At 39.8% G+C, this 22815-nt stretch overlaps 3 protein-coding genes and 1 long non-coding RNA gene across 11 annotated transcripts in view; 1 reads left to right on the top strand and 3 right to left on the bottom strand.

Annotated features, from left to right (window-relative positions):
- The window catches only part of LOC111565638 (epithelial cell-transforming sequence 2 oncogene-like), a 92259-nt gene extending 84912 nt beyond the window's left edge, over positions 1–7347 (bottom strand). For 6 of the 7 annotated variants that reach the window (XR_008600868.1, XR_008600866.1, XR_008600869.1 and 3 more), the window contains exons 1-13: positions 6906–7347; positions 4796–4908; positions 4563–4725; positions 4235–4484; positions 3912–4125; positions 2886–2982; positions 2639–2804; positions 1392–1520; positions 1223–1315; positions 853–1056; positions 662–765; positions 353–514; positions 25–111 (exon numbers count right to left, since the gene is read on the bottom strand). Coding sequence is in view for 3 of the 7 variants with exons in the window: in XM_055008678.1 (XP_054864653.1) it covers positions 25–111; positions 353–514; positions 662–765; positions 853–1056; positions 1223–1315; positions 1392–1520; positions 2639–2804; positions 2886–2982; positions 3912–4125; positions 4235–4484; positions 4563–4725; positions 4796–4908; positions 6906–7100 (1977 nt within the window). In the remaining 4 variants the exon portion in view is untranslated. Of the gene's footprint in view, positions 1–24; positions 112–352; positions 515–661; positions 766–852; positions 1057–1222; positions 1316–1391; positions 1521–2638; positions 2805–2885; positions 2983–3911; positions 4126–4234; positions 4485–4562; positions 4726–4795; positions 4909–6469 lie in introns of all 7 variants that reach the window. The other variant, XM_055008680.1, reaches the window with a different exon arrangement.
- Positions 7348–7464: 117 nt separating this feature from the next.
- ccdc28a (coiled-coil domain containing 28A) lies at positions 7465–10470 on the bottom strand. Its single transcript, XM_023265797.3, has 5 exons — positions 10307–10470; positions 9996–10177; positions 9631–9785; positions 9194–9216; positions 7465–9026 (listed from the first exon to the last, which is right to left on the bottom strand). Exons 1-5 carry the CDS (start codon positions 10468–10470, stop codon positions 8972–8974), a joined length of 579 nt encoding a protein of 192 aa, XP_023121565.1. The 3' UTR covers positions 7465–8971.
- A 363-nt stretch (positions 10471–10833) lies between these two features.
- On the top strand, positions 10834–15155 carry LOC111565642 (NACHT, LRR and PYD domains-containing protein 9A-like). 2 transcript variants are annotated; one of them, XM_023265799.3, is made up of 4 exons: positions 10834–10973; positions 13201–13293; positions 13541–13714; positions 14168–15155. In XM_023265799.3, exons 1-4 carry the CDS (start codon positions 10894–10896, stop codon positions 14172–14174), a joined length of 354 nt encoding a protein of 117 aa, XP_023121567.1. In that variant the 5' UTR covers positions 10834–10893; the 3' UTR covers positions 14175–15155. The 2 variants fall into 2 exon arrangements, 1 of the variants encoding a protein (XP_023121567.1); XR_008600870.1 differs by lacking the exon at positions 13201–13293 and having other exon boundaries at positions 10835–10973.
- A 5358-nt stretch (positions 15156–20513) lies between these two features.
- The window catches only part of LOC129348326 (uncharacterized), a 143275-nt gene continuing 140973 nt past the window's right edge, over positions 20514–22815 (bottom strand). Inside the window, exon 4 of the long non-coding RNA XR_008600850.1 lies at positions 20514–20631. This is a non-coding gene — a long non-coding RNA (uncharacterized LOC129348326). The remainder of the gene's footprint in view (positions 20632–22815) is intronic.

The following is a 22815-nucleotide window of genomic DNA, read 5'->3' as shown; positions in this document are numbered from 1 at the left end:
GTTAGGAAGAAATAAAGAGTGTACCTTCATCACAGCCCTCAGCCTGCTCAGATAAAGACACTCGCTGTGGTGCAGCTCTCTGACAACTGATCCTCTCCAATCAAATGGCGTCTACAGACAAAAGGAAAACAGTTCTCCTTCAAAAGTTACACATTTAGGAGTTTTCTTTTCAACGTAAACAGTCCCTTCTTGTTAAAAATGGCTCGTATTTAACTCCACACTGTTATTAAAAACTTTCAAAGTTGACAAGATTTGCTCCATAGATTTATTACGTATGAATCCCTGGAAGTCTGAATCTGTGTTGTATTGCAGTTTTATGAAGAAAAGCTCAGTGATGCCATTAACCACAAACCTGAACTAATTCAGGGATCAGGCTGAAGCTTGTCTCTGACTTTTGTGATCCTGAAGCCGAATCATCTCCTTTGCTTCTCCACTCGTCCTCTCCATTACTCCGCTGTTCCTCCTCTTTACTCCATCTAGTCAGGAAGTTTAACAGAAACTCCAGTGGTCTGCTCTGAATGAGGAAGAGCAGAAATGAAACACTTGGAATGACAGGAAAGTTTATTTGTGATCTGGGACTTTTAGAGGATCACTAAGTGAATTGTCTGAGCTTTTTGTAGTTTTTGTGAGTTAATAAATACTCCTCTACTGTAGTTCCCACCTCTTCCTGTCTGGTCAGAGCAGTGAGTCCTTCAGTCAGAGCATCACTCAGATCTTTGGACACACAAAGCTTGTCCAGGCACATTTTGTCACACAGGAAATAACCTGTAAAAGAACAAACACGTTCTTCAGAGAGTCAACAGGTCGTACGCATGTTTAAACCTGCTGTTGGTTCCCTGTCTTTAAACCCACCCAGAGCTCGACCCCTGGTCTGGAGGCTGATCTGCTGGATCCGTGGCCCCATGAAGCCTCTCAGCTCCACCAGAACCTCCTCCATCCACTGAGCCTGTCGGCACCAGAACTGCAGAACGCCGTCATTCACATACTGCAGCGCCGGAGCTGCCGACTGCTGGTCGTAAAGTCTGGAACCAGCGCTGACAGACCACTCGCTGAGGACTGGAGAAGGGAGATCATCAACAAACACCAACTTTGTTCTTGTATCTGTGTGAACCCCAAAACCTGCCAGCAGGTTTTGAAGGCACACTGTTATTACCCCGCCAAGGAACGGTGGAGTTATGTGACGATCGGTGTCTGTCTGTCTGTCAGTCACCCTGTTACTCACCGTTCTGGAAGCTGCCGGCGGCCAGACCCATCGGAGCTCGAACCTCCAGACCAGTCAGAGTGGACAGACGTCGGATCAGAGTCCCTCCTGATGCTACAAGACACCAACAGGCAGTGAGCGGATGGAACTGAGGAAACATATTCAGACAAGCGTGTTAACGTGATGCTACCAGATGCAGCCAGAGGACAGAAGATATCCATCCCTCCTCCTTCGCTAGTCGGTGCCACCCAGCCACACAGCTTCTCCCAGAATTCTCTCTGATCAGGGTTCAGCAGGGTTCTCTCTGATAGGCTGCAGTCTGGAGGGAAAACAGAAAACTGGAAAAACAGTTTTGAAAACAAGGTTTCTAACATGTTTACTGTCTCAAGTTTGAGACAATCATGACACACTTTAATTTAATCCAGAACAGTTTCTGGGCATTTTTTCCCCTTTAGTCTCATTTTTCTTCATGTTTCTCTGCAATCTAAAGTCCTGCAGCTCTATGGAAATAGAACAATATGAAGAAGGTGAGAAAATTCATAAATGTCTGACATGGTTATAATTTAATGACATAATTCTTTTAAAAAAAATTTGTAAAAAATATCAGATTATTTTTTTTAAAATGGAAAACACATGGAATCACTACATCAACATTTCTCCAACACTACTGGGAAACAACAGAGGCTCTACTTTATGTAGATATTTTACTATTTTTTATTGGCTCTGTGTCAACACTGCCAGCAGTTCTGCCTAAAAGTCCCTGAATTCTTGTTACCTGAGTTACTACTAGCTTCTCAATTACGCCAAGAATCTTTTTATAGTTTTTATGCAATCTGATTAGACCAAACAGGTCATTTTTGGTGAATATTTAAATGAAATATATACAATAACGGGATTTTTGATAAATATTGCAAGCTTGGTTATTCGTTAAATATTCAAAACAGAACAGCACATATCAGATAATTACTTCAAAGACAGTTGGAGAGTTGAATATTCAGCTGTTCTTTCTGTTTTTATATTTTTAGGCTCTGGTAAATAGATTTTTTTTTTTTTTTAACACAGAAAACATGTATTTCAGTGCCACTAGTTGGTTTTGGGCTTCAGAGGGTTAAAACATGGAGGTAAAACTCAAGTTTTCAGTTTGTTTTTACAGATCATTTACTCATAAGGAGGTGTCATTAGTTGGCAAACTTGAAGGAAAAGAATCAATATGCCACAAAGTTATGTTGTCAAAACAGAAACTTTTGGATAAAGTTGTGCTAAACAACAAAACTGTGGTGAGTTCAAATGAAAGTGAACTGAGCTGAAGATTTATGATACCGTCAGTCTTTTTTGTTATACTTTTGTTTATCTTAATAAAACATCTAGTGCTGGTTGCTCCATTAGACTGGCAGTAACTCTGTCCATAATAATATCTGCAGGAAAATGAATTCTCACCATAAAGCAGACTGATTTCCTCTGTTCCTCCTGGTGCCAGCAGGCCGAGCCTCTGAGCCAGCCGCCCACAAACGGCTCTCTCCACCTGGGCAAGCAGAGCCGGTAGAGTCCCTCTGTGGTCGTACAGAACCACCATCACTCCGGACGTCACGCCGCTCAGCAGCAGCTACAAATAAAGAAATATCACTGCTTCATCTCCTCTTTGAGCTTGTACAGACCAGACAGACTGTCTTTATTTTCCTTTTACCTCATAAGCAGGAGTTCTGTTGGAGATGAGCAGTAAGAGGGGAGCATGAGATGGATTCAGAGCAGGTCTGGAGGTGGAGGATCTGGTCACACTGTCACTGGAAGTAAATGTATGTAAGCTCTACTGTATATTACATGTCTAAGGAAGGCTCAGCATTTTAGAAAACATGCTCACTTGTTTTGCAAAAAAGATCTGTCACTGCAGAGTGTGAACTTTGAGGAACTTTAGTTTTATTGGAAAGAAATGGAAAGACAAAACGTAGGAAGTGTGCAACTCAAAGAAACAGAATATCAAGAAAGAGCTCATTTTGTGTTGCAAAAAAGGAAATTTTTATACAGTATATTCTGTATTACTACACATAAAGTGAATTTTTTTAAGGCTGCTTTTCATTTTAATTTTGATGATTATGCTTTATGGCTCATGAAAATAAGAAATCCAGTTTCTCAATTTATTAGAATATTTAATTTCAACTTTGACGAAATTGCTATTCACACAGTATAAATACTATATATATATATATATATATATATATATATAATGCATGCTAGAGAACGTGATTCTGATTTCCATGAGCTGTAAGCCCTAATCATCAAAATAAAACAAGATTTGAAATATGTTTCTTTACATGTAACAAATATAGACTATATGTGAAAGTTTTAAAATAAATTCTGAAGAACAATTTAACTTTTTCAGGGACTTTTCAATGACAACACGATCCTCTTCTCCAAACCCCAGACCATAAGTTGCTGCATTATACTGAAGAGTGATTTTAATAATCTGTTTATTTTATGTAGATATTCCATTCAAAATCAGCTATTTCCAGCTACAATAGTCATTTAACACATTAACAATGTCTAGACTGTATTTCTGATTCATTTAATGTTATTGTTTCTTTAAAAAAAAAAAAAAAAAAAGACATTTTTCAGTGACCCAAACTTTTGAACAGTAGTGTATACTATACAGGTGTTTTCTAATGTTCTAGATCAGGTGTAGCTTATTTATTTACCACTAAGTGAGGACCATCACCTGCTCAGACTGGAGGCCTGAACTCTCCCCAGACTCTGACCTTCAGCCGTGGGTCGTCTCCTCTCCAGACTGAGGGTGGAAGATCCAACAGACCTCAGAGGCCCGGAGATGGATGTTACACCAGAGCTGGATCTCCCTGACTGGGAACCTCCACCTCTGGATCCTTCTGGCCTTATGGCGCTGCCCCAGACTCTCCTGGTTCTCAGAGAAACTCCTGCAGATGTCAAAAATATCGGCACCAGTCACTAAAAGTACAAGTTTTTAATGAGACAATGGATTGAGGGGCAGACCACAAGTTGGAAATCTTGTGTCTTTCCACTCACTCTTCTCCTCCTGAAGCTTCTCCCTGATCATCTCCCTGATCCTCCTCTCCTTCCTCCTCTCCTCCTCCTCGCTCCCCAGGTTCTGCTGGTTCAGGGTTCCGTACATCTCTGCTGCCTGCCGTGGACTGAGCAGGCCCAGTGTGGACACGCAGGAGACGTAGTGGTTCTTCCAGGCTCCGAACTCTTTATCTACAGGAGTGTAAGGAAGGAACCAGCCTCTTCTGATGCACCGACCCACCCACAGACAGTCCTGCAGGAAGCAACGAGACCAGGAGGGTTTTATTCTCTTTACAAACCCCCAACCAATGACCAAAGCTGAAACCCTCACCTGCTCAGCCAGAACCCTCCAGTGCCAGCTGACCTGGGCGGCGTTGCAGAGGTCCAGAGGGGACAGAAAGGACATCACGTAGAGGGACAGGAACCGAGGCAGCACCGATGTGAAGTCCAGCTGGGTCACCGGAACCGCCTCCATCAGCTGATCCCGACAGAACCTGCTCACAGTGGCACAGGTTTTCAGTTTAGAGCAGCCACCGTAGAAAAACAAACCAGAACCCTCCTTACTTGAGCTGCGACGTGGTGCATCGTGAGAGCAGAGAGTGCAGCAGGAGTTTCCTCTGCCGGTCCGTCCACAGATCAAACCAGCGCAGAACCAGGTTCAGACGCTCCTCAAACAACTGGACAACAAATAAAGTGCACACAGTTAGTCTCACGATCACCGCGTCTCCAAGCTTTCTGCTGGAACTACTCACAACTGGGCAACCATGTCATTTCTATTCAGTTCAATTTAGAGAAAACATCAAAAGGCTCCAGCGTGAATATATTAGAATATGGCTCTAATTCATGCATCCAAGCTCCAGATCCAACTAGGAGGAGAAGACAACACAAACTAGACTTTGAAACCTATCCTTTCTGCAAATACACAATATGTAAATCAACAAATGTAACACCAACATCCAGACCAGTTTCTGTCTCCTGCCAATGAGTCCACATCAATATTTAGTCTAAATATCTAAAAACTGGAACCTTGTCTGATCAAACCTTCCAAACATCATATTCTACTGATGTTAGAGCCTCAAAAGATGGTGAAATGTCGACCAAAGACGGCATTCTAGCAGAAAAAAGGATCCATCCATATATACACTTACAAGAACTTTATTGGGACACAATGTCAACCTGGTTTGAAACATTTTGCAATTTTTTTTCCCCCTTTCATGGTCTAATATTCAGTAGTTTTTGTCATTTTAAGTCTTTCTGGGCAGGTTTTAAGTGGCTTTAGACTTAGATTTTCCCAGTTTTTTTAACTAGCAAAATGACAAAGAATTATTATTATTCACATGTTTACTGCACCCCCCCCAAAAAAAATACAGGATAAAATTGTAAATATTGTCCACATCGAAATTCAGCATTTTTGCTATTATATTTTTATATTTAATACTTTTACTATTACATTATTTTGCTCTTTGACAATGTTTGATGGTAAAATAATACTATTTTACTGCATTTAAATCAATTCAATCTTAATATTTTACAGATATTTGTGTTTATTTGAGATTAAAAATGATGCATATGAAGGATTAAAAATATGTAAATAATTTAATGATAATAACTGTCGCCTAACATATTTCCCATTTTCCTACATTAGATAATAACCAGTAAAATCAATGGAAAATAGTTTTAAAGGCCAAAACTGTAAATGATGTTCCCATTAAAAATCTGCATTTTTAGCAATAGTACTGTGCTCTTTTACAATGTTTGGCAATAAAATAACACCATTTTACTGTATTTGAATCAACACAAATTCTAAATATTTTGCAGATATTTGCAAGTATTTGAAAGAGAAAAGGGATGCATATTAAAGATTTTAAAAAATATGATTTTTTAACTGTTACTTTTCAGATTTTTACAGTTTTCTTCAATTACAGATAATATCTAGTAAAATCAATGGACAATAGTTTTATTTTACATGCTAACTATAAATGAAGTCTGTCTTTTTTGTGTTTGTCCATAAAAATACACTGTTTATTGCATTTAAATCATCTGGAATATATCATGATTTAGTTTTTATAGTACTCCACCATTTTAAAGGTATTTTTCTGGCACCACTGCTGCCACATTTTTGATCACCTTCCCTCAATTGACAAGTAACTTTCAGTTGTGCACCTTTATGTCTGTGGACTAAATCCACCTCTGAAGAAAACTGTAAACATGCAACAAACGACGAAGTAATGAATTTACCTGAGTTTGATCCATCTTTGGTTGTGAATGTCGACCGGGTCTCAGAGTCTCTCCAGCTGTTCCAAATCTGGTTAATTAGCCAATTAACTCATCATTCTGGTATTTCTCCTATCAGAACCCTGACTCCAAGTATACTGAGATACTGTGATACTTTAGAACTCATACGGTCAGAACTTTAGCAGCACCACCGAACACAGACTTTATTAAGTGTCCCGTCGATACATATGAATGACTTGTGTGATGCATTAATTCTGTTCTTCCTGTGTCTGTTTAAAGGAACCCTCTCAACCATGTTTATCTGCAGAGAACCGTTTCTGTCATGGTTGTTTAAAATAATAATAATAGTTAATATTAATCTGCAAATAAGTGTCTCTTACCTGTATGTTGCTCTGCTGGCCGTTTATAATAATTATTCATCTGTAAATACGTGTCTGACCTGTATATTGCTGTGCTGGTGGTTCAGTGGAGTCCAGCTGCTGAATCGGGTCTCGGTTCGCAGGTTCCGGACCTGCTGCGGTTTATAGTCGGTTCCGTTCAGCTGCCAGCGCTTCACCGAGTGAGGGACCGAGTGCTGGTTCTGGTTCATACTCGCAGAGCAGAAATACGTCTGGGAAAAGGCCTCGAGTTGCATTTAGATGAAAGAACCTCCAGTCAGACTGAGCTGCTCCAGTGATCTGCAGACTGTAACCTTGGAGACGCACCAACAAAGAGGAGGACATTCCTTTACACAGCCTGCTGCATGTTAATAACTAACAAGGAGGTTCAAATTAAATACAGCTGGTCAGGACAGATACTATCAAAACTTAAAATTAATATTTATGCCGTGACAACTTCTTTGATCTGAGCTAAATAAGATTAGAGGTGTTTGATCTGGTATTTGAGATATTTGATTCCAGGGTCTGAGTCATCTATTTTCTCCTTTTATTAAACCATTACTCTCCTCTCAGCCCTTTGCCACTTTCCTTTCCAATGATATAAAAACTGTGTCAAAGAAATTCAGACAAACACATTTATTAAGTTAAAATCAAAGTTAACAGTGAAACACCCCACATCCCACAACAACACTAGTTTAAAGTAAGCAGTGGCAAAATAAAACAGGATTTACAATCAAAGCAGCATCAAGTGATTCTCTTAAAACGCCACGACCTAAAATCATCACAAACTATGGAAATCACCAAAAGGTTTAGAACCAATAAGGCAAAAATGATTAAATTACAAAGAAAATTAAGGCATGGTCGTGAGGTCGACATTTGGATTAAGTCTTTCCCAGCGTCAAAGCAACACACCAGTGATCATGTGCAATGGGTTCTCATGTTGCATGGATATGTGCAAATATATTCAACACTGAACAACGTGTTGGAGGTGCTATCAGGCTGCAAACGTGCAGCAAGAAATCAAATGCAAAACCACTCTACTAAATTACTGTGCATTTACATGGCATTGTTTGGCTGATTTAAAGATTTTTAATCAGGGGGGATATATGTATATATACACACTACCATTCAAAAGTTTGGGGTCACTTAGAAATATCCTTATTTTTGAAGGAAGAGCATTTTTTTTCAATAAAGATAACATTAAATTAATCAGAATTACAGTCTAGAAATTGTTAATGTGGTAAATGACTATTCTAGCTGGAAACAGCTGATTTTTAATGGAATATCTCCAAAGAGGTACAGAGGAACATTTCCAGCAACCATCACTCCTGTGTTCTAATGCTACATTGTGTTAGCTAATGGTGTTGAAAGGCTAGTTGATGATTAGAAAACTCTTGTGCAGTTATGTTAGCACATGAATAAAAGTGTGAGTTTTCATGGAAAACATGAAATTGTCTGAGTGACCCCAAACTTTTGAACGGTAGTGTATGTCCATATATGTATATTTTTGCGTGTCGGTATTTTTAGCATCTCACAGATAAGATATACACTTGTGTTTAAAAGCTATATGTTGAGAAACTACTATAAATAAATGGATGTTTGGAACACTGGAGATCTAGATCTTTGTGATGTTAGACACAAGTGAACAGTAGGTTTGCAGTAATTTCACTTTTGGGTGATCACAATCACTTTGGTTAGCAACGTATTGCAAATCTAGACAGAGAATTAGTGCCTGATGTAGAACAGCCGTAACAGGGATGCATCAAAGTCAAACTGTAAAATACACAATACTGTTCGCTTAAAGTCTCATAGACTTTACTGACACCAATAACTCTGACAATCAAAGAAAAATTCACTATTGCACCTTGGATCCGATGAGACTGGCCCTCTATATGAACCACTTTACAGAAGTGATGCTGTCGGTGCATCCCTGTCCGCCACCGAACAATGCATCAATCCCCCTGCAGAGACAAGGACCGTGGATGAACAGCTCTGGTGCCATTTCTGTCATAAAACTTCAAAGAAAGTGTCTGCAAGCTGGGTTACACTCCACCCCATCCACTGCTGGCCCTGCAGGTGGCAGAAATTAAAACAACTGTTGGATCAGGTGGCATCAAGAGGAGAAGAATCACATGCTGGCAGTCTTCGGGATCTCTTGAGTGTCGGCGAGATTCAGCTTCTGACTGGAGAAACAGGGTTAAGAAAAAAACAAAGGCAAAGATCTGGGGTTTTAAAAAGGGTTACAGCAGCTGGTTAATGACATCCGAAAGGCAAAAAAGTTCACTTTTAAAAGCAATTAGGGAGAAATACAACACCGGGAGAGGGGTGGATGTTAAATATCAAAGGATACATGGAAGAACTCAGCTCCTCAAGCTGTGGAGAGAAAGAAGGTTTTTCATCTTATTACATGTGCCAAAAGAGCGCGTTGATCATTGTAAAGGACGTAATAGACTTTATCCTGTTCAACACGTAATAAGCTGAATAAACTCTGGAAGAGTTTAGCACTTATAGGCGGATAAGCAGCTAAATCCTCACTGGAATACGGAGTAGTTACATCACATCAATGAAAAGCTTTATCCAGGATAATACAGAGTACTTACTGTACCAGGAACAATTCAGCAGCAGCTCATATGAACATCTGGTGGGTTATTCAGCAAAAATGTGCTATTGCCTGATTAGAAACCAGAAGCCGTAACATGTGGCTGTCCTAAAATACTGCTACTACACACTAGCAAATGTATATAGTCAGGATAAAGACTGAGCATTGCACGAATGATAGAGTCTCACATTAAATAGTAGCTTGTCCATGTTGGTATCACGGGCCACCTTCCTCTGCTCCTCGGGCATTTCATCCACCTCCCCACAGAGGTCAAACTGTAGACGGGCCAGCTTCTCCTGCATCTCCCTCACATGCTCCATCTGTCCGATAGAGCACTCATTACCTGAGACAACAACAGCACAGTCAGTCGGAGGTGTGACCGTCACAGTGGTGATGCTCCGTCACGTCTTAAATCTATCACATGCTGCACATCGTACTGAAGCACAAATCAAGTAGATATTTTCCCAGAATCATTCAGCTCCAGTCCCCACTGCTTGTTATCAGTCAGACAGTGAAATTGAAAGGTGAAATGCCCTTATATCAGCAAAATTACCAAAAGCCTGTAGTTTCCCTGAGTGGAAGTCGTTGAGCAGACTGAGCAGACCGTTCTCCATCTCCTGTACGTCTGAGACATCAGTCAGGAAGGAGTGCTGGATGATGGGTGCTGCTTGGCCCTGATTCTGATTCGCTTTACCCCCTAAACCCTGATGATATCTGGGTTTATCTCTGGCTCCCCTGGAAAAAGACAGACAAGTCAGACATCACTGAGAACATGATCACACCTGGATTATGTATTTCCAGTAAGAATATAAACATGATAGGAGACTATCATGAGTAATATATTCATGGCTGCACGGTGCCTACCTCCGCTTGCTCTTCTGGCTGGAGTGCGTCCCTGTGGTATGGCTGTAACCGACGTGCCGTCCCCCGGACGAAGCGCTGTTTTTCCGGCCAGAGCCGCTGGTCGGAGCCGCCGGGTTGGTGGACGTACTCCTGGTACTTTTTCTCTTTAGCTTCCGCTCCTCCATAGCTTCATGTTACGGTGCTGTCTAACCCGCTGGCTCAGACAGATGAAACAAGAGGAGCAGGTTCAGCGGTTAGCACTGGGGCTAACCACACAAACTGATGGAAACTAGGCTAGCGTTAGCTCACAGCTAGCTATTCGGCAAACCGCGAAACTTGAGACACACTTAAGTTACAAGCCACAAACATACGTTGATAAACATGTTTACTCACAGCTACACCACAGCAAATCCCAAGCTACCCGCAACGGTGACAGTTTTTCCACAATACTAGCATATTTGTCGCATCACAGCAGTGTCCGTGTGTACCTTGCAGGTTAGCTAGCCCGCAGTTACTAACTCTGAAACTTCCTGTTTTGGTGGGACGCACCGGACCGGACCGGATTCTAACCCGCTACAAGTTGAAGCTAAACTACGAACTAAAACACCATGTGTCATTTTAATGACCAAAATAACAAAAACAGAATATTTTTCGATCTTCGGAGCAGCACAAGAATTCTTATTTCCGGGTAAGGTGTCTTGCAATTTGAAATAAAGTGTCCCCCCCTATGCGTAGAGTCCTTATGAGAGTGCAGCAACTAAGTTCTGCTAGTTTAACCTGTGGCAGCATATTAAGTCTGACTACACTGACATTTCTGGTTCCCTGATTTTTAACTGTCACAGGTTCGTTTTCAAGTGCAAGCATACACAATTACTGGATATACAGTAGCAGTCAAAAGTTTGGACACACGTTCTCATTCAGTTTTGATTTATTTAAATTATTTTCTACTGTCACGACCCAACCGCTGGGGTCAGCTGGTTTGTAACAAAAACAACCAGATGTCTTTGTTTTGGTAAACCAATGTATTGCTCAGTGACAGAAGTAACACAAAAGTGGTCAAACAAAGGAAGACAGGGCTGGTGGATGTTGCTAAATCAAACAAAATAAAACCAAACAAAAGCTAAATCAAACAAAATAAAACCAAACAAAAGCTAACAGAGTTTTCAAACTAGCCAAACAAAAACAAAACAACTAATTTCCTTAGTCAAACATAAACACAGTAGCAACACCCACCACAAACAGAAACTAATACAATACAAATGAGTGTCAAGTGTGTATAATTAACTCAATAAAACTGGTGCCTCAAAACACACATTTCCTAACAGGACACCATGATCACCACCCACAGTCCAAACACATGCTCAGGTTAACTGGTAATTCTAAATTGACCGTAGGTGCAAGTGTGATTTTTCCCCCTAAATCAGCTGGAATAGACTCCAGCCTCCCTGCAACCCTAATGAGGATGAAGTGGTGTATAAATAATGGATGGATGTAACACTGCATAAACAAAGTCTTAAACCAGAATGATTTATATTTTAAATTCTTCATAGTAGCACAGTTTGCTTCGATTACTGCTTTGCACACTCTTGGCATTCTCTGTCAGCTTCATGAGGTCGTCTCCTGGAATGGTTTTCCCAAAGTCTTGAAGGAATTCCGTGTATGAGAAGGTGTGTCCAAACTTTTGACTGGTTCTGTACATTCATGTGAGCTCAGAGAAACTTTATTTCAACAACTTTATTTGTCTGTGTTTTAACAAATCACTTCATTTACATGAAGTTTGAACTGCTGACCTTTTCTATATGTGACCGTTCTGCTCAGTCTCTTGTCGGCTGCTATAACATAATGTTTTCAGAGAAAATGAGGAGGATCACAGTGATGTGGCCTCCTGGTCCCAGTAGATCTTTTTCTCTAGCTTTTCATGTTGGCTTCATGGTGAATCCCTGCACAAGTGTTCAGCTACATATTTCCTACTGAGCCATGTAAAGGATCACTTTAACCTGATGGTGTGAATAGGCAGGAAGGATGATAAAATAACCTCATATCAAAGAAAAGCACACAAAAGTGCTGATTTTAGCTTCAACAGGAAAACAAATCCATTAACAAACACGTCTTTGTAATGAATGTGCAGCAGGTTTACTCAGCAACACATTTAAAATCCAGTTTCAGAAACCAGCTGCTTCTCTTTTTGTACAGTGTAGTTCTTCTGTTTGTCCAGCAGATGTCAGTGTAACAGCAGCTATGAGGAGAGTTTGTTAAAGATGTGAATATTAGAGAGCAAACAGTGAGCTGAGCTTTGGACTGAGGCAGGACTGCAGACAGCAGCATCACATTTATTCACGCCAACTGCAGTTAAGTCAAAGTGCAGAAGAAAAGGATATAAAAGCAGTAAAACTCCTCCTGACGTGTTGAACTCTAACTTTCTTCATGTGAGAAGATGAAGGAAACAAACCTGACAAACAGCTGCAGTCCAGAATAATCTGTGTTTGTGTCTGGACTAAAGTCAATTGTTGCTCCTCAACAACTGACTTACATTCTGGTGAGTTCAGCTGATAAGACGTCTGATAGTTTGTGAGTGGAGTCAGTCCAAAGTGGCAGAAACTTGTAAATACGATATTATTTTCTGTTTCCGTGTTTCAGTTTTGATGACACAAACTGAACTGGGTGTGGTCTATGTTCTTTTGTATTTAGTTTCATTTTAAAACCAACTTTTTTCTGGTTTCAAAGTAAAAAACAAAAAAGACACAACCAAACTCAAACTAATACCTAATTTGGGATTTTGCATATTCCTCATTTCATTTCTCATTTGGTATCAACAGTAGAACTGTGGACAGACAGGCAGCAGAAATGAAATGTAAAATGTTCAAATCAAACCCGAAAGAATAGAACGACCATTTTATGACTTTCTGCAAACCCAGGATCTACCTGAGCTTCAACAAGCTGCAGGATTCAGGAGTGAAACATCTGTGTGGTTTTCTGGAGAATCCAGACTGCATCCTGAAGAATCTGAGGTCAGACATCATGTTTTATTTATGTGCTGAGATGAATCTGATGGAACGTTATGGTGACACTAAACTTCTGCCATCAGGCTGATGTTCTACTGATCCACATTGAGGATCTTCAGGGTCACATCTGTTTTCTTCCTCTCTGCTTTAGTCCTTGGACTGTGGTAGAGAAATGTTGAGCTGCACATTTAGAACCTGAACACATCTGATTAATCATCAATGATTTTCTCTACATCTTTTATTCTTCATTCAGATTGGATGGCTGCAGTTTGTCAGAGATCAGCTGTGATTCTGTGGTCTCAGCTCTGAAGTCCAACCCCTCCCATCTGGAAGAACTGGACCTGACTGGAAACAACCTACAGGATTCATCAGTGAAGCATCTGAATGATCTTGTGAAGAGTCCCGACTGCAGCCTGCAGTGTCTGGGGTCAGTAGAAGGTTCCAGTCAGTCTCTGAAGCTTGTTGTTGTGCTGATGTGGTGAGGAAATCAAGCAAATTCCAGCTGACAGCCTTCCAGATGTTTAGAGACAGTGGTCCTCCCTCATCAATCAGATCTGATCCATGTCCTTGTGTCTGATTTCATCCAGATGTGTTGACTGATAGCCTCCATGTTGGTTTATTGGCCGATTTTTGAGGAGCAGATGAGATGTTGATGGACACAAGTTGATGACCGTCAGCAGTTTGTTTCTGTGAAATGTGAAGAGAGACGCACCTGATGCTGACAGTGTGTGCAGATGTGTGAGCTTGGAGCTCAGTGTATTCACTCCAACATGTTCCCATGAAGCTGCTGCTAGAACAGGACTGAAGGTCTGCGGCTCTTTATCCCGATGAGCTGCTGATCAAACTCATTGATCTCCTCTGTTCTTTCTTCTGTCTGCAGCTGGTAGTGATGCTGTTTGTACTGAGAAGATGAAGCGTGTCCTGATGATCCACAGACCCTGACTGGACCATGTTACTGGGAGGTGGACTGGCAACCAGTTTAAAGTGTGTTGTTAGGGTCAGCTGGGTGTAACAGAATAACCAGCAATTTATTGGTCAGTGACAAATTAACACAAAAAAACAGTGATAATACAAAGAAAAGAGGGCTGGTGGATGCTGCTTCATCAAAAAACCAAATAAAACCAAACGAAGGATAATAAGTTCTCAAACTAGCTAAAGAAATACAAAACAACTAACTCCTTAGCCAAACATAAGCGCAATAGACCCCATAATGAACAAAAGAAACAAAAAAGAAAAAAAAGTGCTTCAAAGCAAACTGTATTTTAAAGACTTTTTAGCATCTTTAGGACAATCTGGTGCAGATTTGACCCAATTTATACATAATACTCTGTATAGTCACTCATTCTATCTATAAAATAGTTCCTATATATCGTCTACATCTGCTCCCAGAGTGGTTCTTGTGTTTAGATTCACTGCAAACTCTCAAAGGTGTGTTTGAGATTTAGTGACTACAAAGGTCTCAGCACACGATTCTCCTGTTATTTTACCTGATAATGACCTTATCTTGCTAATTGAACATGTTTCCAACCACATTAAATTACAGTACTGACACCTTTAATTAATAAATGTAAGGTAGTACTTAAGAGGAAATGTCTATGTACAACTGTAAACGGCATTTAGAAGACAATCAACCCTTTGATCCATACTCTGCTATTTCGGCAACCATCCAATAGGAGGCGCCGTCACAGATGCTGGAGCTGTGACGTTGTAACTGTGAGGTCTCTGAACCAGAACTGGGCCATTCCATTACAGTCTCATCCATCTGTCCAGTACAGGAATATTGGTTTTAGCTAATAGCTGTACAGTACAAAAAGGTTTAATATGTTGTTAACAAATACATACACAAAATAAATTCTTTCATATTTCTATTTCTCTCTCTATAATCATACATTATTATTTAGACGGCTTATTTACAATTCATATTGATATGAATGTACCTGAACACTACACTATTGTTGAAGCATTGACGATGGTGCAAGAACAATAATAAAAATATTAAATACAATTAAAAAAGAAAAGCACAATTTCATTTTAGAGCCAACCTTTAACTTTTTAAAATGCAATTCTAATAGTGATAATTGTTATATTTATTCTATAATTACACATACTTCATGTTAATATTATTAAAAACAGTCATAGCAATTTGATACTGATTATTATTATTATTATTATTATTATTATTATTATTATTATTATTATTATTATTAATAATAATAATAATAATAATAATAATAATAATAATAATAATAATAATAATAAAGAAAATAATAAAGAAAATACAAGAGTTAATGCAATAATGTGTACATTTTAAAACAAATTAATAAGAATTATTATTTATTTATTATTGCTGTATTTCACTACATTAAAGCATGTATTTTTTTTCCATTTTCAAGTGTTTTTTTCTAATGTTATTGTATAATAAGATTATTAATAACATCATTATCATCATTAAAAGTTATTTTGTATTTTACATCTTTGTTTTGTATGTGTTTCTACTTGTCACGTTCTCAGTTGCTCTGCGATCAACTAACGTATTCAGATGTCTGTTTGAAAAGTTGCGCAGAGAAAATAAAGTTTAAAAAAAAAGTTTCTACTTTATCTTTTTCCGCTTTATAAAATACAACACACACACAAGTAAACACTATAAATCTTTAAGATTGGTTCCTTAATGTGGTTTTAGTGGCCTCACTGACAACATGATGTGCTGAAGTCCTAGTTTACCCCCTTAAGTTTAGAACTGTCTCTGTATGTCAACATTTGTTGTACAAATCTTTGGAAAGCAGCATTTCAGTTTAAAATCTCCCAAACTGGATGTTTCTGGGATGTAGTGGCGGCGAGTCTCCACAAGGAGGAGGTAAGTGAACATCTAATGGTGATCCCTGCTTTTCCCATTAATTAACTATTGATAGCTGATAAACAGAATAAAAAGAGCCACTTAACTGTGCATGTTTTCATACATTCAAACTATATTCAAAATGCTGGTTAACTGAATTCCACAACGCCATTCAGAACTAATATTCTGCGCAAAAAGAAGATTTGTGCCGGCGTGTTTTGGGATCTTTTTCTTTTCCAGTCTCAGTTCTGAAAAGCTTCACAAATACGTGATTTTATTCACTTTTATTGTCATCAAAGGAAAGAATTCCTCAGGTTTCTAATGGTTGCAGTAGCTCTGCTGGCCCTTATTGGCATTTACAGGTTGACCTTTATAAGCCACTATGGAGAAATTAAAAAAAATAAATAATAAAAACATCAGCTAAATGTGTAACAGCAAATTCACTTCAGTTTGCAGCTAGAAACCCTGACTTTCTGTTAAGGGGTCAAGAGAAAAGAGTTGCTTGATGAGGATCTTTAAAATATCCAACTGAGATTACTATATATGATTTAGAGTCATGTTTCTGAGGTCACATCCTGGTGGACTCATCATGTGCAAAAGCAGTGATGAAAATACTCAACATTTAAGATGCAGTAGAATTCTCATGTTATGCATGTAACGTATTAAAACGTCACGTTTTCTATGTGCACAGGTTTGAAGTTACTTTAAACCTTCAGTGAGAAAATGTCAGAAAAATCAGATTTTAGAAGCAAAACTTTCAGTTTTCTTGATGGATTTTCTTCATTTTCCTGCAACACTGACCTCAGTAAAAGCACAGAAACAAGCTGAGAATCATTCAAAGACGTTGAGGGTGGTTTAAAAAAAGAAGCTTGAAAGATGAGAAATGAGTGCATGTCCAAATGGAAAGCATTTTCCACATTTGGCACAAAATTTTACACTAAAAACAAGCAAATAGGAACTTAAACTTCTCACAGTTTTGGTTATTTTACATAAGATTTTCCCCTATTATTAATGGCAACTGGTGAGATAAAGAAAGTTAATGTGACCAGTTTGGATTTAGCTCTATTTGAACAGTTGTTTGCTGATGTTATTGTCCATCTGCCAATTAATTCTACCTTCTTCACGTGTTTTGACAGAGCCTAAATTTCCTCCTCTGAAAATCAATCAATCCGGTCAGTAGAGTTTCCTCTTTGTCCTTCTAGTCTGAATATCAGGTGGTGAAATATCAGCAGCACATTACATTTTAATTTCATTACATTTTTCTGACCAAAGAACGATCAAAACTACATAAAAAAACAAATTCTAGAAAATGTTCCAGGGATCGTTTTCCTTCTCTCTCCCCATCTGCTCCATCCTTCCCCCCCTTCTCCTGCTTTTCTATGTTTTCGTTCAGAGCTCGTGACAGTGGCTGCGTGAGGTGAACCGGGATAAAATGCTCCAGATGAAAACATTTAGCATCCGTACAGCCATTAACTTTACAGCGACACACAAACACACACACACACCTATCTCTCAGCAGTAATTGCAGTGTAGCTCCTGTTTGGAGAGCTAGCTGCTAGTTAGAGCCGCTTCGTTCTTTCTCTCGTGTGCACGGCCGCCTGAATTATGCATCCGACTGTACGTGAATGACAACTTGTTTAATTACACGCCTCGTCTTTACTCTTAATTCTAAGTTAGCAGCCCGTCTAATGTGGCGCCACCGCGGCATTTTCACACACTGAAGATGCTGCAATCTGGAATGAAAAGCAACAAATGGCACAAATACACTCACTGGATTTCTGTGTTTTTGTCTGAAATATATAATCTATTATTTCACACATTTTTAACTCTGAGGACTTGACCTATAATCAATGGCAGGAATATTCATCTTGTACGGATTGGGAATAAAAGCCCGAAGGACGTTCCATTGTCCCCATTCATGGCTGAGCTTTCTGTACATCCCTGTTCGATACTGTACATCCACCAGTGTGAAAGGACACTCGGGGGGCTTGTAAAGAAGACGGTGAGTGTGTGTGCAGCTCTGTTGGGAATTAGGGTTAAGCAGAAGGTTACCAGCGTGTGTGTGTTTTCATCTCAGCAGCTGTGGCCAGAATAAGACACATTTAGTCCGACCATATTCCTTCATTGAGCTCATATACACACACACACACACTTGAAGCAAGTGTTTTCTATTAAAAAAATGACCAGATTTATATCTTTCTCAGTCGAGTGTCTGAATAAATGTTCTATGTGTCAGCGAGCTGGACGTCTTGTCCTTGTCTTCCATTTGTCCACGCAAGGACGTTAAACAAGAGACACATTCATAAACACTGCACTTAGTGTGGGGCTGGCACAGATAAATAGGAGGGGAAAAGAAGGTAATTTGCAAAAAAAAAAGAGAGGAAAAAAACAACAAAAAAAAACATTTCACCTTTGTAATAACATGTGAAAGGGATATTTTGGTTTTGTACACCTGACTGCTTTCCAGAGAGATGTTATTGAAAGCTGTTGGGATTTAACATCGCTGAAAGTAATGCTACACTACATTTAACATTTAATTACTGATACACCAAACAAATCAGAACAAGGAAGGAAAACACCAGCGAAAAGTCTTGGATGTAATATTCACCATGTTACTGCATCTGAGTTCAAACACAGTGCTAGATTTAACATGACGAACTGTACTTTATACGTTTACAGGAGTTGCTAAAGTTATCTGGACATCACTTTTAGTCACCTTTATCTTCATGTGAAAGGAACAAAAAGCAAGAAAGGAAATGACAAAAAATAGGACAAACGACACGAAACAAAACAAAAAAGAGACAAAAAACACAAGCGAGATGAAAAGAAAACACAAAATGACAAAAACAAATCACAAAAACAGACAAATAAAGAGAAATAAGAACAAAAACAAGACAATGTCAACAAAACTGTCAACATCCATTTTGTTGACATTTTTCCACTTTTTTCATCCAGCTATTGCTACTTTCCGTCCCTCCTAGTTCATACGCTGCATCACATCTTGTATGATATTATCAGTGATAAAGAGCTGGAGATAGTAATATAAATATTACAATTTCTGAAAAAGCATAAAAGGTAGCTTAAAAATTTCAATGGAATGACATTAAAAACATGTTTTTTGAGGAACAGCAGGAATATGGAATGATAAAAGCTTTTCATGACAAAGATATTGCAAGAAAACGACCTCACTAATGTATCTAAGGGTTCAAGAAATAAATAAAAAGGATGAAGTTACATCTTAGTAATTTCATGTTTGAAAGCCAGCTATCACGTGTGACCGCAGATGCCATTGTTTTGTTCAGGACAGCCACAAAAGTGCTTTCATAGCAGTCGCATTCAACGGTTAATTTATCTCAGTTTGGAGTCACTGTACCTTCATTCTTTATTTGTAGCAGCCAACAAAAACCACTACTGCTATCAAGGAGGTGAGAAGTCAATCCAAGAACTTGTGAAAACTAGAAGATAGTGGACAAATATGCACCAACAGGAGTATGAGTCGTGGTCATGCTTTTTGTTTTAGTAATTAAAATTATTCAATATATTGTAATGAAGACCCAACAACAGGAAAGTCTTGGAAAGAGAGCATCACTTCATCTGTCTCGTCCTTCTTCTGCTCCATTCATTGTGTGTCTGTTTCTACACTCATCTGCTCCATTCATTGTGTGTCTGTTTCTACACTCATCTGCTCCAGGCTGTGTCCATACAATTGTACAACACATTGTGTAGAAACAGATTGGAGCAGAAAAGACACAAGCGGAAAAGGAGAAGGTGTTGAAACAGCATTAAAACAGCAGCAGGACTGTCATGCTGAGCTAAAATGAACCAGTAACAGCAAAAAAAAACCCTCTTTTTAATATTTTTGTTTGTTTTGGGCACTGGTTGAACGGTGCATTATAGGAAGTAATTTGTGGTCTGTTTCTAAATGTGCAAATGGCCAGTTTTTAAAGGAACAGACTCACATTCACTAACATGCAACCAGACCGGCTGCCAAATCACAGAACAGAGGAGCTCAGATAACAACACACTCAGCGGGAGTCGCTTTATCCCTGTAAGGACGCCGTTACTCCACTATATCTGTACATAGAGGCCTGTTGTCTGCTGTTATAGTTGTTCTAGCTTTGTTAAACACGCCGCACACTTGGGCCAAAAGTTGAGCACTGATTAGAAGACATATTAGGCATTGCCAAGTAATCATTGAGTCACCAGTTTGTAATATGGTTGCATTTGATTATTATGTAAAGCTATTCAGTTTCTCGCTCCTTCCATCCAGTTTTCATCTCAACTCTTTGGTCACTTGGCATCTCCTCGTATCTCCTCTTTAACTTTCTCATTCAGTCCCCCATCTCCTCCCCTCTCCTCCCCTCTCTCCCACCGGCCTCTCCCCGTCCTACTCACCACTCTGTAGAGGCTCCAAGTGACATTTGGCTGTCCTCTGCCTCGAGGGGGTCCAGGAGATGCAGACGTTTTTGGCAGGCAGGCACAGGGAAGCCTAGGGGTCCTGACGGGGACTCCTGGACCAGGAAAAGAAAAAAGTGCACATCATAAAATGCACCCGCAGTCAGAAACACACATGCGCTCTCAGGGTGCACATGCACAAGCAAACAGTCGCACTAACACAGACACACAATGACACGTGTAAATGTGTATGTGCACCTACCAATCAAACACACGTAATGAAGACACAGTGGATGGTAAATGTGAGAAGGCGAGGGAAGCTGCCCCCACGGAAAGCTTTGGAAAACACGACGGAAACTGGGAATTCAATTTGAATTGCTAAACCGCTGAGCTTCAAAATGGCCACCTGTCTTCATTCTCTGTTTTCCTTACGAGACTTTTTATGGTGGTGGTGATATTCTACATGGGAGTTCTACAAAAATAAATTCAGATGATACACTAGATTGATGGATAGATAGACTCATCTGAGCCAGTTTCGTCATAGCACCTGATGGTTTTTGTGACTCCACTTGGGGATACATTCAAAGTTCTTGCAATTTTCCAGACTGACTGACCTTCATTTCTTTAAGTAATGATGGACTGTCATTTCTCTTTACTCAGCTGATTGGTTCTTTCCATAATATGGATTCTAACAGTTATCAAATAGGGATGTCAACTGTGTACAAACCTGACTTCTGCACAACAAAACTGATGGTCCCAACCCCATTAAGAAGACAAGAAAATCTGCAAAGTAACGTTGACAAGGCACACCTGTGAAGTGAAAACCATTTCAGGTGACGACCTCATGAAGCTCATGGAGAGAAGGCCAAGAGTGCAAAGCAGTAATCAAAGCAAAGGGTGGCTGTTGTGAAGAATCTAAAACAAGTTTGGACAAATTTCACACTTTTTTGTTTACTACATAATTCCATATGTGTTCATTGATAGTTTTGATGCCTTCAGTGAGAATCTATGATGTAAATAGTCATGAAAATACAGAAAAGCCATTAAATGAGAATGTGTGCCCAATCACTAGGAGTGTATTTATTAGTTCTGCCCAAGACCTGGAGTTCCAGTAGAGTTTCTCTCTACTGATCAGTCAATCAGTGTTTCCACCTCTTCTTCTAAACTGGATGAAAACTGGAGAACCTCGCCATTTTTAGTGTCAAACTTCCATATTAATTCAAATAAACATTTTTCTTTTTTTTTGTACATGACACTCTCTTAAACAAGCGTTCAGGTGCTTTTGTTTTTCCTGCTGCCACAAACCTAAAACCTCCACGAGAGGACTGTCAGGCGTTCACACACACCCACGGAGGTGAAGTACAGGTTGAGGAGCAGCCAAATAAACATGCATTTGTGTAAATTACTGCCAGAAACTATCCAAAGAAGGCCAGAATGAGATAAAGCGTGACTTGTTCAGACGGACAGTTTGGTGCTGTGGCCGTCCTCCTCTCCCACCACTCATCTGTCTATTTTCCCTCTCCACTCTGTCTCTTCACACAGATAATACGCTGGTCATCAGGGAGCGGCAGAGCGAGGGGAGATGGAGATGTCGGGCTAATTGCGGGGTGTCGTAGCTCGGCGGCGCAGTGCTGCCCACTGTTTTGGCTCGGCAGTAATTACCTGGTAGCCGCAGATGTTTCACACCATTGTTGTGCACCCAGACAGAGGGGATGGATGGATGGATGGAGAGGTGGGGAGATGGAGGGAGTCCGGCTTTGCCAGCCAGCTGCAAACTTCTGGACACGAGCAAAGAAACAGCGACCAGACTCCCTCTCTATTTATGCATCCATCTTTTTTATCCATTCTTTTATTCATCTCTTTCAATCCATTATCAAACCCACCCTTTTATATTTGCACCTTGAGTGTTGATGGTTGATAATAATTCTGTGTGTGTGTGTGTGTGTGTGTGTGTGTGTAGCTTCCCACTGAGGCAGAACAAAGTAGCGTAATAACTCAGACACTGAGCTGACCCTCTCTGCAGCTCTCAAGTACACTTAATGGAGGTGTGTGTGTGTGTGTGTGTATGTGTGAGCATGCATGTTCATCCTGTGTGTGTCTGTTTAACTTGAATATGACTGCATGCGCAGACTCAACCATGTGTGTGTGAATGCATCCAGTTTGTGTGTGTGCTCAAATTGCTGATCCCCTCCAGGGGTGAATTGTTATGGATGCTGTTCTGTTGAAATTACTGTTATTTGTTTCCTTTAAAACAAGCTAATTGCAGCGTAGCCGATTGCCGCGTGTGTGTATTTGGGTGT

The sequence above is a fragment of the Amphiprion ocellaris genome, chromosome 24 (assembly GCF_022539595.1).
Source record: "Amphiprion ocellaris isolate individual 3 ecotype Okinawa chromosome 24, ASM2253959v1, whole genome shotgun sequence".
NCBI lineage: Eukaryota > Metazoa > Chordata > Actinopteri > Pomacentridae > Amphiprion > Amphiprion ocellaris.
The sequence above is the reverse complement of the archived record's forward strand: the minus strand, read 5'-3'. Positions and strand labels throughout refer to the sequence as shown.